The sequence below is a fragment of the Monopterus albus genome, unplaced genomic scaffold (assembly GCF_001952655.1).
Source record: "Monopterus albus unplaced genomic scaffold, M_albus_1.0 scaffold216.1, whole genome shotgun sequence".
NCBI classification, from domain to species: Eukaryota; Metazoa; Chordata; class Actinopteri; order Synbranchiformes; family Synbranchidae; genus Monopterus; species Monopterus albus.
The window spans coordinates 442,747-457,452 of NW_018128096.1; the positions used below are offsets into that span (position 1 = coordinate 442,747).

Here is a 14,706-nt window from a genome sequence, read left to right on the forward strand (position 1 = left end):
TGGTTTTCTGATGAATTATTTATCACCAAGTTATTAATCAAGTCATCTAACAGATCAAAATGAGCTGAGTTTACATTCCAGGCTGACATTATCCTTAATGCACCCTCTAACACAGAGAAATTACTCAAATCATTAGTAAGCTTACTTTTTAATCACACCATCTCGGTTGTAACAAACCAGAATGTCGCTCATCACTCGAAAAGACTCCCACATTAACCTGCCCAGATGCTGGAGCATAACGTTGGAGTGGCACCTAGCGTCCGCTATGAACCGGGCGCTGTCTCCACCCGAAGAACATCCACATCTGCCCCCTTGCTTTAGGCCTCCTCCTCCGAGTACGTGAATCTAATGGAGCGGGTATAAAGAAGGAGGATTACGACCAGGGTGGTGTTGAATACATCACGTTTTTTAAAAATAATAATAATAAAGGCTGGGGTGAAATAGCATTACCGTATGAATAGGGAGAAGAGGAGGAAGCTGAAGAAGAAGGACGCTGGACTTTTACCCGCCGGGGGTTTTCTTCCTTGGGCTGGGGAGGTGTTGGCCCCTCTTGCTGGCGCTGCTGCTGTTCCAGGGCTCGTTGAGGCTCAGCCGTGTCCTGGTTCTGTTGTTCCCCGCTGTCTAGCGAATTGTATGCAGCTGCATGATCTTGGTCAGTTGAAAATTCTTCTTGGGGGACAGTGTTGGAGCCCTCAGAGTATTGAAGCAGCACGCAGTCCGGAACTGAGTTGAAAACGTTATTATTACACGAGGTGAGAACTGTTATTATTACATATAGTCACACAAGCTCGACCGCAGCCAATACTTACTTTCCTGAGTTAGGGGATGCTGTTGCTGATCACGCAGAGCGCCTGTTTCTTTTTTAGAGAATAGAGAACTTAGTATTTATTTTTTGACGTGAGGTGTATATATATATATTTTAAACATGATTCTTTTAAACTTACCGGTCGCCTCGCAGTTTACTCTCTCGAGTGTTTGCTCTTCACGTAAAGCTTGTTCATATGCTCTCAAATAGCTGTCTACCCCCGGGGATAAAAAAACATTTGGGGGAGGGACAAAGCTTCTGATTGGATAACCTTTCACCTAGAACTGTCAAATCGAGTTTGATGAAAGCCGGTATCTACTGTATACTGTGTGTGCTACACCTTACACTCATAGAAGCTTGGGTTACTGTACATAACCAATGTTACATGTTCAGTTGTCCAATCCACTGTTAGCTGTTTTAAACTACATTAGCAGAGGTGGGGGACTTGAGTAACATGATTTGAGTTAAATCAGACTTAGGTTGCAAATTTAAGGTAAAGGACTTGACTTGGAATTCATGAATTGAGACTTGACTTAGACTTGAGACAGATGACTCGAAATTACTTCACTTTTTTAATAAAACATTTGCATTTTCTAGGTACTGAGAAGCAACACTTTATTTTGGGCGATTTCTAGTGCAATGTGCACAAACCTGGCAATCTACCAGAATGCAGAACACCAGCAGAGGACAACACAGGTCACAGGATGCTGCTATGGAGGAGCTTAGTCCATAAATAATACAATTTGATTTCAGGGATTATGTTATCAATTACTGTGGTAAGAAAAGAACCGCGGTATGCAAAGTCTGCAGCTCAAAAATCAGAGTTACAGTCTGCACAACATCCAACTTCATCTGTCACTACAAAACTCACAAAGAGCAAGTACATGACTGTGTAAATTAGTTTACTTATTGGCTGGTCAATCTATCAAATGTGGTGATCCACACTGACTCCAAGACACGTGTCATCCCTCAACCCCTTTACATTTCAAGTTTATTTTTTGCATTTGAAGTGTAAGCTAATCAGCACAGAAAGCTGCTTAACACAAGTAGCTCACCTGTTAGCCTCTTTATGTATTGGGAAATTTTTACATGAATCTCTTCTGATCAGGCTCTTGGTGTCACTGTGTGCTTTCTGGTTTTGCTTTTCCCTTGGCCTTTGTAGCAAGAAGGAGAATTACTAAAATTAATAAATCCATACATATAAACAGTGCTGATTCCTTGCTGATGAGCCTACATGATGACTACTTTTTCCAGTACATTTCTGCTTTTAGTCAGCCTAGTGAGCATCGTGTTGTTGTCCTGCTGACAGACAGCATATTCTGATGGGAGATGCTTCACAGAGGTCAGAATCACTTTGGACTGAATTGATCAAACACTTAAGTCATGCATATGCCTCACTCATGTCTAGTGAAGTCCCAGTTTGAGGTTATTGGTGGCTGAAACCCACCATTAATTCCTTCTTTAAGTAGTGGGCTGCTAGTAACTTTATGTCAGGTTTGCCCGGCTGCACCTGCCTCTCTCACTTCCCTCACTTTGTTTCTCTTTTCGGCCCCTGATTACACCACCACGCACACCTGCTCCACACTCCTTTACTGCCACCAACTGCACCTCATTAGTTCTCCACCTTACTTATACCCAGCTCACCTACCACTCCCTTGCCAGTTCATTCTAATTCTCAGGCCCTCTATGTTGCTAATTATTATTTTTTGCCTTCGTCTGTCTCCATCTTCCTCTTTAGCTTTTCGTATATTCAGACTCCCTGTGCTGCTCTCCACCTAGGTTGTTTTTCCACCTCCACAGACTACTACCTCCAGACCTCGGCTCCATCCAACCCTTCCAGCATCCACCAGACAGGTTGATGCACAGTCACAGTTTTTCATCTGTCAAACCTCTGCTTTCCATCTCCTTAGTAACCTCCGTTGTCCACCAACCAGCTCAGGAGTGATCCCGTCGATGCAGTTCAGCCCACTCCTTCCATCTCATCATCTCTCTGTTGTCTGCTGCTGATCGACACCCGGTTCATCCAGTACATCCACGCCTGCCTTATCTAGCTGTTTACCACACTGTATATAATAAATCACTGTTTGCACTGAAGTCAGCTATCTGGGTCCGTCTTTGTATGCTCACTCACCCTCCCGTGTGCGAGCAATCATAACACTTTAGCTAAAAAATGAGCTGCCACTAACCAGGTGAGTGAGAGAGCTGATCTGTGCATGAAGTCCAATACAGACATCACCAAAGAACAGAAATAATTCTTCAGAAGAAAAACAGGTTGCAAATAGGCTAAATCACAAACGGCAATGCATGTACACAATTCATCAGTTATACTTCAATTGAAATATAATAGTCATCATTTGTGGGGGTGGCTCAGGAGGTAGAGTGGGTTGTCCAGTCAATATGTCGAAGTGTCCTTGAGCAAGATACTGAACCCCAAGTTACTCCCGGTGATGACATCGGTGTGTGAATGTGTGAGTGTTTGGGAGTGCGAATGGGTGAATGGCCAAGTAGTGTGGAAGCACTTTGAGTGTGCTGTAAAGCATAGAAAAGCATTGTATAAGTATCATCAGTGTCATTATTATCATCACATTGACTAGGCTATAGAGTACTAAAGTGACTACATAAAAAGAATCAAAATCAGCTTTATTGGCCAGGTGCATTGGACACAAGGAATTTGACTCTGGTACAGCAGCTCTCAATGTGCATGTAAATATCCCCATGCAATTCACTAGCAAGGAGCAAGTAAACAATATACCAACATAAGGCTGTGTAGTATAACAAAATAAACAGTGTAGACAAGCAATAAACAATGCAAAATAAACTGTATAAACAGGCAATAAACAATGCAAACAGGCAAAGGAATGTTCATTAGGAAGCGAGATGAAAATAGAATAAAAATGGAGTACTTAAAAATAGAAACCTGTACAGATCTGTATAATCTGTTCAATGTATATTTACCAGTACTGCACTGGGGGAGGGTATTGCACTGAGGGTTATTGTCATACTGTCCTGGGTTAACTGTTAATCAGAGTGACGGCTAGGGGGAAGAAACTGTCCTTGTGCCTGGTTGTCTTGGCGTACAGTGACCTGGAACGCTGTCCAGAGGGGAGGAGTTCAAATAGATTGTGTCCAGAATGTGAGGGTTCTGCAGTGATTCTCTCCACCCTCCTTTTGACCCGTGCGGTGTACAGGTCCTCCATGGATGGCAGGCTTGCACCAATGACCTTTTCTGCAGTCCTGACTGTCCACTGAAGTCTGTACCTGTCCTGTTTGTTTGCTGAACCAAACCAGACAGTGATGGAGGTGCAGAAAACAGACTCAATGATTCCTCTGTAGAACTGTATCAGCAGCTCTTGAGGCAGGGCAAACTTCCTGAGCTGGCACAGGAAGTACATCCTCTGCTGTGCTTTCTTGATGATGGTCCTGATGTTGGATGCCCACTTCAGGTCCTGGGAGATAGTGGAGCCCAGGAACTTGTAGGACTTCACTGCTGATACAGCGCTGCCAAGTATGGTGAGAGAGGGGTAAGGTGGGAGGGCTCTTCCTGAAGTCCACTGTCATCTCCACTGTTTTGAGCGTGTTCAGCTCTAGGTTGTTGTGACTACACCACAGGACCAGCTGCTCAACCTCCCGTCTATAGGCTGACTCATCACCAATGAGACCAATGACCGTTTTATCACCTGCAAACTTTAGGAACTTGACAGAGGGGTCCTTTGAGATGCAGTCACTAGTGAGCCACTGACAGGTGGGGGCAGGCACAGTGAGCTGGGTCAATTTGGAGTGGAGGATGTACTGCATTTCCCACTGACCTGTTAGCCCGGTAGGTGAACTAAATGGGGTCCAGCAGGGGGTCTATGATGTCCTTCCGGTGGGCCAACACCAGTCTTTCAAAGGACTTCATAACTACAGATGTCAGGGCAATAGGTCTGTAGTCGTTCAGTCCAATGATGGAGGATTTCTTGGGGACTGGGATGATGGTGGAACGTTTGAAGCAGGAGGGGACTTCACACAGCTCCAGTGACCTGTTGAAAATGAGGGTGAAGATGGGGGCCAGCTGATCAGCACACACTTTCACGCCATGTGGGCCTGGTGCCCTTCTGGTCCTTTGTTTTTTAAAGAGGCCACACACATCCTTTTCACAGATTGCTAGAAGTGGGGGGCAGGGAGGAAGGGTGGTGATTGTCCGGGGAGCGGCTGTTGGGTCTGAGGTGGGGAAGGTGAGGGGGCGTGTTGGTTGTCAAACCTGCAGTAGAATACATTCAGGTTGTCTACCAGTTGATGGCTCCCCTCAGCAGGGGGGATGGTTTCTTGTAGCCAGTGATGCTTTTGAGGCTGCTTCACACAGACCACAGGTCATTGGCCAACACCTGGTCTCTCAGCTTTTGAGAGTAGCTCTTTTTTGCTGCTCTGATCTCCCTTGTTAGTATGTTCCTGGCCTGGCTGTACAGAGTCCTGTCCCCTCTTCTGTAGGCCTCCTCTTTGACATGATGAAGCTGCTTGAGTCTTACTGTGAACCAGGGCTTGTTGTTGTTGTATGAGCAGAAGGACTTTTTGGGCACACACACATCCTCACAAAAACTGATATAAGATATCACCATGTCAGTGAGTTCATCCAGGTCTGTAGCTGCAGTCTCAAATACACTCCAGTCTGTGCAGTCAAAGCAGGCCTATAGCTCTGACTTAGCCTCCTAGTCCAGTTCTTTACTGTTTTAACCACAGGCTTCACAACTTTAAGTTTCTGCCTGTAGATTGGAATAAGATGGACCATACAGTGATCAGAGCGTCTGAGGGCTGCACGGGGGACAGAGCGATAGGCGTCTTTCATTGCTGTGTAGCAGTGGTCCAGTGCGATTTTGACCCTGGTGGGACAGGTGACGTGCTGCCTGTATTTGGGCAGTTCTTGGGTGAGATTTGCTCTGTTGAAGTCCCCTAGAACAATGAGTGGGGAGTTGGGATGTTCCAGTTCTACACTAGTTATCGGCCAGGGGCTGTAGTGCGCTGGCGTGGGCGTTCGGTTTTAAATAGACACCAATCAGGATGAAGCTTGAAAATTCTTGGGGAGAATAAAAGTTGATAAAAAGAGTCTCTAAGTCTGTGTTACATGTCCTCTGTAGCACCGTGACATCTGTGCACCAACCTTCATTTATGTAAAGACAGAATGCAATTCCCCTCGTTTTCCCGGACAGCTCCATTACGCGATCCACTCTGAACACCCAGAAGCCTGATATTTGTCACTGAGCCAGGTCTCTGTGAAGCATAAGGCAGCAGAGCATGCAAAGTCAGGGTCAGTCCTGATGACCAGAAGGATTTCATCCATCATGTCGGCTAGGGAGCAGAGATTTGCTAAGTGGATAAATGGGAGTGGAGTTAAGGTTCCTCTCTGGCTAAGCCTGATTAAGGCGCTCGCTTGTTTACGTCGCCAGCATTTCCCCTACCGGCATTTCCCCTACCGGCATTTCCCCCACCGGCATTTCCCCCACCAGCATTTCCCCCACCGGCATTTCTTCCTGATCCCGTATATGGCAGCTGCTCCTCTGATCAGAATGTCCACACAGCATTCTTCATTCACAAAAATTGGAGAAAGGTAGTTCAGGGGTGAGTTGTCCAATATTTAACAGCTCTTCTCTGGTAAAAGTAATCTGGAATGGGTTGTAAGAGACCAAGAAAACAAAGAAAAACAACAAACACGAGAGCTTGTGTCACCAAGGCTGCCATTGCTGTTGAAAGGTGGTGATTTTCCCATTTATTGTGTTCCATTAGTCACCCTCTCTCAGAATTTATTACAAGTATAGGGTATGCACTTTGGATGGTATGGTTATTTTAAATAATTTGTGAAAAATATATGTTCTACAAATGTGCCATCAGTATGAAATGTTAGCATGAAGCCCTGTGTTAAATTTAAGCTGTTAGATGTAGCTTTGAATCAATTATGTATTTTATTGAAAAGAGTTTCTGATAGCCATAAAAGGCATGCCTTTTTTGATAGTTAAGGGTTAGTTTATAGCATATGAATACACAATTAATAATTACATCATCAGAATGTATTACCTGTTTTGTGATTTGCTTGACTAAAGAGTACTCAACTTACTTGATTCTCACCACAGTAAGCTAGGACTTGCTTGAGACTTGAAGGCTAAAACTTGAGACTTGCTTATGACTTGCACATGTGACTTACTCCCATCTCTGCTACATACATTTACCTTTCCATTCCTCTAGAGTTTGGTCTTTGCTCTCCAAGGTTTGATCATAAGGAGGGGCTTCTGGCTCGTCATCTGGATCATGGTACTGTGAGAAGTAAGGGTGGGACAGAGCTTCACTGGCTGAGATCCTCCCATCACAGTCCAGAACCAGCATATGCTTCAGTAGATCAACAGCTAACACAGAGACAGAAGCAGACAGATGGATGAGATTAGTTCTGGGATGTGTAAGTGGCTAGAAACAAGCTGAAACACAATGAGCCAAACCTGTATAATTGTATTTCTGATTTACAATATGAAGAGAACAACTGGCACCTCTCACAGCTTTTCAATTGAATTTAAGATGCTGACAATCCAATCTGCACTGCAGTTCCCACCTAGTGGATTTGCTCCTCTAAATATCTTTTCCAGGTCCTGCTGGGGCATGAAAGGCAGAGACTGGATATACTTCTGTGCCTGCAAATACAGTCAAAGTTCAACTCAAGGCATGTGACAGTTTGTGGTGTAAGACAGTTAGTGATCAATCACCCCAGCACTCACACACACACTGTCTATTCAGTCAGCAGACATGTCAGTGGAAGGGCTAATCAATTAAAACAGGCTGCCTAAGTAATACAATGCACAATTTGTCAAACTAGGTGTGAAGGCTTGATTTATGACCTATATGACTGATGAGTTATGACCCAAGGTCACACCCCTTTCACATCTTAGGTGTTAGTTTTTGCACTTCCCCTTTCCTCTTTCCTGTACATGATTTATGGTTTTATTAACTTCCTCTACAGCCAGATTGACACCTCCATATCCTGACACTAGGATCATGACAGAAGATTTATGATAGAGATCAGTGTAGGGGAAAAAAACACATTCTCCCCCCTAGTTTAGTTTAGAGTAGGAATGTTTCCTGTCATGATTCTGTCCTGTCGGTTTCTGTTCTCATTAAATGAGCAGACCCATTCACCACATCTCCCCATGCCTAAACACAGGCTAGGCAGTGTTAACGCTATTAGCCTGTCTGTGGAAAGTACCATACATATCACCTATTGCTTGTTACTGCTGTGAAGAAGCATGTGATTCTGCTTAAGGGCAAATGCCTGTTGTTGTTAAAGTAACAATGCTGTTACCAAATTTAAGGAAATAATTCCATCATTATTCACTTCAGTGCCATGTGCCAACACAATGGAGGGAGGCCACCTTAACTTTACTCCCACACAAGTCGATAATCTTGTGCTGCAGCTTCCCTGCACAAAACACGCGATACCGTTGCACCTCTGAAAAAGAAGGCTGTGAAACAGAGGACACTAGCCCCGTGGTACAGCTCGCAACTCCGCTCCCTAAAGCAGGCATCACAAAAACTGGAAAGGAGGTGGTGCTCCACTAAGTCAGAAGAGTTTTTCATAGCCTGGAAAAATAGTTTAATAACATAAAAAAGCCAGGCCGACAAAGAGCCACAGTGCTGTTGAGCTTAATATTCCCTTAGATCTCAGCAGCAATGACTTCATGAGTTTCTTTACAAATAAAATCACAACTAATAGAGGAAAAAATAATCAAATCATTCCCACAACTCACAATGGCTTTAGAAAGACATGTAAGACCTCATTTATATTTAAACTGCTTCTTTCCCATTGATCTCTCTGATTTTACCTCAACAATTGCTTCATCTAAATCATCATGTCAGCCAGGGTACTGACAGGAACCAGCAAGAGAGATCATATTTCTCAGCTCCTGTCGCAGCTTGAAGGGCCGGTTGGAGACCTGTGACCTAGCTATGTGTGACTTGCCCCGTTATGGGAAAAAGACCCTAGCTATCATTGGTGGATGTAGTGGAATATTTTAATGGACCTTATTCTACACTACCTGATGAATTTAATTTGATTTCAATACTTGAGGGACTTGATTTGTAATGCAAGTTTTATTTTTAAACTATGCATGCCACATGTATGTTTTTTTTAGATGAAAGGGGTTTATGAAAATATTTAAAAATATAAATGCGTTTTTATTCCAATTTTAAACTATTTAATTAATCTTTTTTCATTACACCTATAAAGATTTAGAGGGAAACATTCTTACGCCAAACCAAGCATCATTGGGGTCATAAATCAAGTCTTCATACCTAGTTTGATAGGCAGTACATTGTAGTACTCTCTTGCCTGCATCAGTGGAAACAGCATTACAGTGCATTTTTCACATTCTCAGTCACGCATCTAATCATTCTTCCCTTCCTTACATGTTCAGAGCAGATTTTTTTTAACAGCTCAGGTGTCGGAGTCCCAACCACCTCCATGATTCTCTTCAGCTGGTCAATATCTGTGTGCAGGAAAGGTTAAGGGTTAAGATGTGTGAAAAGTCATCAACCTTCAGGGTGTGGCATGTCCTATTATCTTGTCACACAGGAAATCAATTAACTAAGTTCGGACAGACTTTGGTCTGATTTAACTGTTTGGTGACATGAAGACATCTGGCAAACTGCTGTGACAGCCAATCATGTACATGGAAATGCTCATTCCCAGTCATTACTTTGTGACAAGAATGGTGTATTTCTGCTGGTTACCTCAAGTTATCACTGACAGATAAAACAGTTTCCACACTGATAACATTGTAGAGTTGACCGTGAGTATTACAAACCACAAAGAGGGCTGTGTTTTGACCTCTGCTCAGCTTTTGAACACAAAAATACATTCCTTGAACTGGACTTCCAGATTGTATTTCATTGTTTCACAGGTCTATGAGACAACACTCCCTCAGCAATGCAGTCTCTTGCATGGTTTTAACACAGGGCAAATGTCTGTATGAAAACAGCCTGAGACTGAAACTCTACTTGCTGAACACTCCTGAAAGTTAACTCTTCATACTGTATCTATGTAGCAAAAGTCTCACAATAAAGATCTCTTGCCACTCTGTAGACACTGACTACAACAATGTAGATAATGCAGTCCTTTATTACTTCTATTCATCTACCACCACCCATCCCCTTGTGTTTTAAAGCACCTCCCCTTCAGAATGGCTGGGATTGTAATGCAAATCCACAAAAGTCTGCATCTACAGGCCACTTTAAAGAGGTAATGGAAGATAGATGCAAAGGGAGGAAAGCTGCACATTGCAGTGGACCCTTGCCATGCTAATAAAGGATACAGTCAGTGCCAGGAAAAAGGACTTTTCCCTTCAGCAGCTCTCCCATAATGCATCCCACAGACCAGATATCAACTGGAACAGAAACACTAGAGGTTTAATCATTCAACTAGCATTAAATGAGGTCATCTCTGAAAAAATATATTGAAAAAAAGCTTAATGTAGTTCGATAGCATCTTGCCATTCTGATTGTAGTGCATCCAGTTCAGCATGATCTCCGGTGCTCGATACCAGCGAGTGGCCACATACCCTGTCATCTCATCGTCTGTCTGCCTGGCTAATCCAAAGTCAAGAATCTGTAAGACAGACACAGCTTTTCTAAGGGATGGGTTTGTACTGTAAATTGAAGTGAAGAACTTGCAGGTTTAGTTTTTAGGTAACTGTTACCCTCAGCTCACAGTCCTCATTTACTGCCACATTACTTGGCTTGAGGTCCTGGGAAAGACAGCAAAGCAGACAAAGAAGGAGAGAAACATAATTACGGTATGTTAATATTTTAAAACAAATTTAATGTTAAATAAGACAAGTGCCGAAACAATTCTTCAGACTTGATGTTCAATATGACAAGAAGGGCAATGCACTCACTCTGTGCATGAGGAGGACAGAGGAAAGAAGAGAGAGGACATAAAGGGAGACAGGGGTCAAATGTTCAGTTCACCATATTATCTTCTGCTTTAGAGGAGGACTGCTTTTGTCTACCCCATGCTAACCTGGCAGTCTGAACAGCCAGCCTGCTCTGCTGGTGAAATGTTAGCAGAAAAACACAGGACACAATCAAGCATAATAAAGTACAGTGATTCCAAACCAGGAGGTCTTGACAGCTTCAGTAGCTAAAAGTAATGGATAAATGTTGAAATAGTTAGGTAAATGTGATGGATAAGTCCAGCTTCTACTACTTCAAGTCTGTAGTACAAAGACAAACTACTAGCTGCATACTAACACATACTGTACATTATGCAGCATTTAGCAAGTGTATCATGATGCAGTAAATTACCTTGAGGCCACGGAGCAGCTGGTAAATTAAGAATTGCACATGTTCATCTGACAACCTTTGAAATTTAACGATGTTATTGAGGTCTGCACCCATCAGGTTAGTCACCAGGTAGCTGGAAATAGGGAGAATTCATGAATGAATAAGTGGTAGGGGGTTTCAGACAGAGGTGAAGATGGAGATGCTGCCATGAAAATTGTAAGACATCTCTACAAGCCTATCATCTGGATTTCTTTCACCACCATTACCCTACTCTATAAGAAAATCATTGCATTTTTGGTGAAAAGTAGCTTGTAAACATCAACTGATAAAAGACCTACAGTTCATTGAAGTCTTCTAATGTTGCAGCAGGTGTGAAGACATCTAGCAGCCCTATAACCTGTGGAGACAGACAGAAACAAGCACAGCTGATCACTAACAGAGCAGCAACATGAAGAGAGCCATGTCTGTCTGTCTCTGAGTATTTTTTTAAGGAGCACTAACATTCTCATGTTTCATATGCTTGAGCAGCCTGAGTTCCCGGTATGAGCGGCGGCTGTGGATCAGAGACTGAAAAGGCCGGGACAGTTTCTTCACTGCAACCTTCTGTCTTAAGACAACATCATACGCTGAACTGGAGAGAGAAATATATCAAATATTAAAAAGTTGTACAGTACAGCAGCATACATGAGTTGTTTGCTGAACCCAGTGACAAGTTGACATTATATGACATGTCCTGAAGGTAAGTATTTACAGCAGCATACATTAGGCCTAATTGTTTACTGAACTTGTTGACAAGTTGACATTATATGACACATCCTAAAGGTGAGTATTTCCACTCATATACTTTCTTGCAAAGAGTTACTGTATATTAGAAGATTGATACCACTCTGCTGTCTGTACAGTAAAATATGAAGCTGCAGCCATAATACACCTAGGGTAGCTTAGCATAAAGACAGGCTAGCCTGGCTCTGCCAAGTAGAAAAATAAATTTGCCTACAACCTACCTTAAGATCTATTAAATTATTTTTTAAAAACCTGGACAAAAACCTATGTGTAAAAACAATAACATCTAAATGATGTGTACACACAAAAACTATGTGTATGCCATTTCCCACACATAAACCCATATGTATAAATGCAGAATATGTGCGCCTTATGTATACTTCAAATCATGCATACACATGGTTTGAGTAGGTGCGATGTGGTGAAGTGGAAATCTAGATGTGAAATTCACAAGGTATTCTTTGACACATCAGCCAATGACTTTTTGCCAATTTATTTTACTTAATATCAGTACAATTAGGGAACTACTGAAGTTTTAACTGACATTTATCTGACAACTTTTATCTGTTTTCTCTTGCTCTCCTTAAAACAGAAGTGTTTGTCACTAACATGTGCATTTGTATGTCTGTTTTATTTCTACACTGTAAGCAATTGCTGTAAATTTACAGCCAATTTCCAACACTAAAATACTGTTTTCATGTTAAACAGTTTAGTACTGTAATTAGCAATGCATCGTGGGCTGCTTAACTTGGAGCAATGGGACAGAGGCCCTAAACAGTATGCTGATGTTTTAAATTAGAGGACACTACAGTAATTACTGGAAACTGAGTGTTGGCTGGGGAATTTGGAGCAGGGTCAGAAGTTTGATACACCGTTAGTCTTTTAAATTGAGGCTACTGCTTTTGGTCAATTTTCTTTAAAAAAAATACATAAATAATTTGCCATCAACTCCTGGAGGGACTCATCATTTGGATAGGAGATTTACCAGAAGAGGACGCACAATTTAGATGACGTGCTGCACATCATTGAGTGTTCTTCATCAACATCCATCGGGTCTTGCATCAACAAATGAAACGGTAATTAAAATCTTATTCATATTGCCAAGAATCTTTGATATTAAACTGATGCTCAGGAGCTTGTCTTGTTAGGGATTTGAACATGTCAATTATGAGGCTTAGATTTGAATAGCCAAAACAATATTGCTTTTGGGTGGCTTTTTGTTAAATCTTGGTAACATTAGCAAACGTCTGCATCCGAGGAACAACGCTTGTTAACCTTGTTAAGAGAGGCCAATCGGCAGAGGGAAACTAGCATTAGGATAATTATCCCAGTGATTAAGAATTTATTTCAACCAAACCATAGGATTATTGGAATATCGGCTAACCGAGATGGTTTTGGTGAGTTTCATTTTGTTTGTGTCGACTTTTAATTAAGTGTGTTTTACAAGCAGTTAAGAAAATTAAGCTAATTATAGTTCAGTTAAAGAGAGACACTTCCCCAAGGCTTTGCATTTTTCTGTTTAAACAGAAAGTTGGTGTGAAAATTTTGCCTTTCTGGACTCTTTGTGAAGGCATTTTGTTTATTTATCTGTCGCTGCACGTCTCCCAACTGTTTTATAGGCTTTGTCAAACCGTTTAGCATCATCTGTGGCTTTTCTTTTATAATCTTAACATTGCAACTCGGTTAAGGTTAAACATTTCTGCGTGAAGACTGATACGGTGTCACTAAAAAGCAGCCGTAATCAAGACTAATGCATGTTTGTTGATGAAAGGGAACTTGCCATAGGGCAGTAACAAAATGTTTTTCCCCCGTCAGATCTGTTGTCATAACTGTGCCACAATAGTGACATATGGAAGGCATGGAAGGCACATGAGAATCAATAAAAATACACCTAATTTAACTTTTAAGTGTGTTTTGCCAGGTTGCAGTCAGACTTTTCAATACTTTTCAACGTTTAAGTGTCACATCTACAGACATAACAAATGTGTAGTTAGGCCTACTTTGTCTGGTGTTGAACTAACATGTCATGTTGATATCTGCAGTGCAAGGTGTGAGACTTTGACGGCATTTTACTCTCATTTGAAAACACACATTAGAGAGGGGAAAACAGTCACTTGTCCTTATAGACACTGTAGCAACTGTTTAAACAGAAAGTTGGTGTGAAAATTTTGCCTTTCTGGACTCTTTGTGAAGGCATTTTGTTTATTTATCTGTCGCTGCACGTCTCCCAACTGTTTTATAGGCTTTGTCAAACCGTTTAGCATCATCTGTGGCTTTTCTTTTACAATCTTAACATTGCAACTCGGTTAAGGTTAAACATTTCTGCGTGAAGACTGATACGGTGTCACTAAAAAGCAGCCGTAATCAAGACTAATGCATGTTTGTTGATGAAAGGGAACTTGCCATAGGGCAGTAACAAAATGTTCCCCTGTCAGATCTGTTGTCATAACTGTGCCACAATATTGACATATGTAAGGCACATGAGAATTCATAAAAATACACCTAATTTAACTTTTAAGTGTGTTTTGCCAGGTTGCAGTCAGACTTTTCAATACTTTTCAACGTTTAAGTGTCACATTTTCCAGTCCAGATCTGTCTAGGTCAAAATGAGGCAGGCAAAGAGTGTTTTGCCCGGTATGTTCCTATTAAACAGACAATTGATTCTCTTTTCCATTGCCAATCAGTGCAGGAACAATATAAGCAAGTACACTCCAGTATTGGTTCTAAGGATATTCTTAAGGATGTGTGGGATGGCAAACATATGGCTGAGAATGTGCTCTTCCAGATGAGGTGTGTATATACGTGTGTGCATATATATATATATA

General features: G+C 41.9%; 1 protein-coding gene across 3 annotated transcripts in view; it reads right to left on the reverse strand.

Moving 5' to 3' along the window:
- The window catches only part of mapk11 (mitogen-activated protein kinase 11), a 56,367-nt gene that overhangs the window by 14,713 nt on the left and 26,948 nt on the right, over positions 1 to 14,706 (reverse strand). The window contains exons 2-10 of one of the 3 annotated variants that reach the window (XM_020619205.1): positions 11,600 to 11,729; positions 11,437 to 11,495; positions 11,084 to 11,231; positions 10,513 to 10,560; positions 10,307 to 10,421; positions 10,129 to 10,200; positions 9,224 to 9,303; positions 7,377 to 7,455; positions 7,003 to 7,176 (exon numbers count right to left, since the gene is read on the reverse strand). In XM_020619205.1, coding sequence (XP_020474861.1) covers positions 7,003 to 7,176; positions 7,377 to 7,455; positions 9,224 to 9,303; positions 10,129 to 10,200; positions 10,307 to 10,421; positions 10,513 to 10,560; positions 11,084 to 11,231; positions 11,437 to 11,495; positions 11,600 to 11,729 — 905 coding nt within the window. Of the gene's footprint in view, positions 1 to 5,689; positions 6,442 to 7,002; positions 7,177 to 7,376; positions 7,456 to 9,223; positions 9,304 to 10,128; positions 10,201 to 10,306; positions 10,422 to 10,512; positions 10,561 to 11,083; positions 11,232 to 11,436; positions 11,496 to 11,599; positions 11,730 to 14,706 lie in introns of those variants that run through there. The other 2 variants (XM_020619204.1, XM_020619203.1) reach the window with 2 other exon arrangements.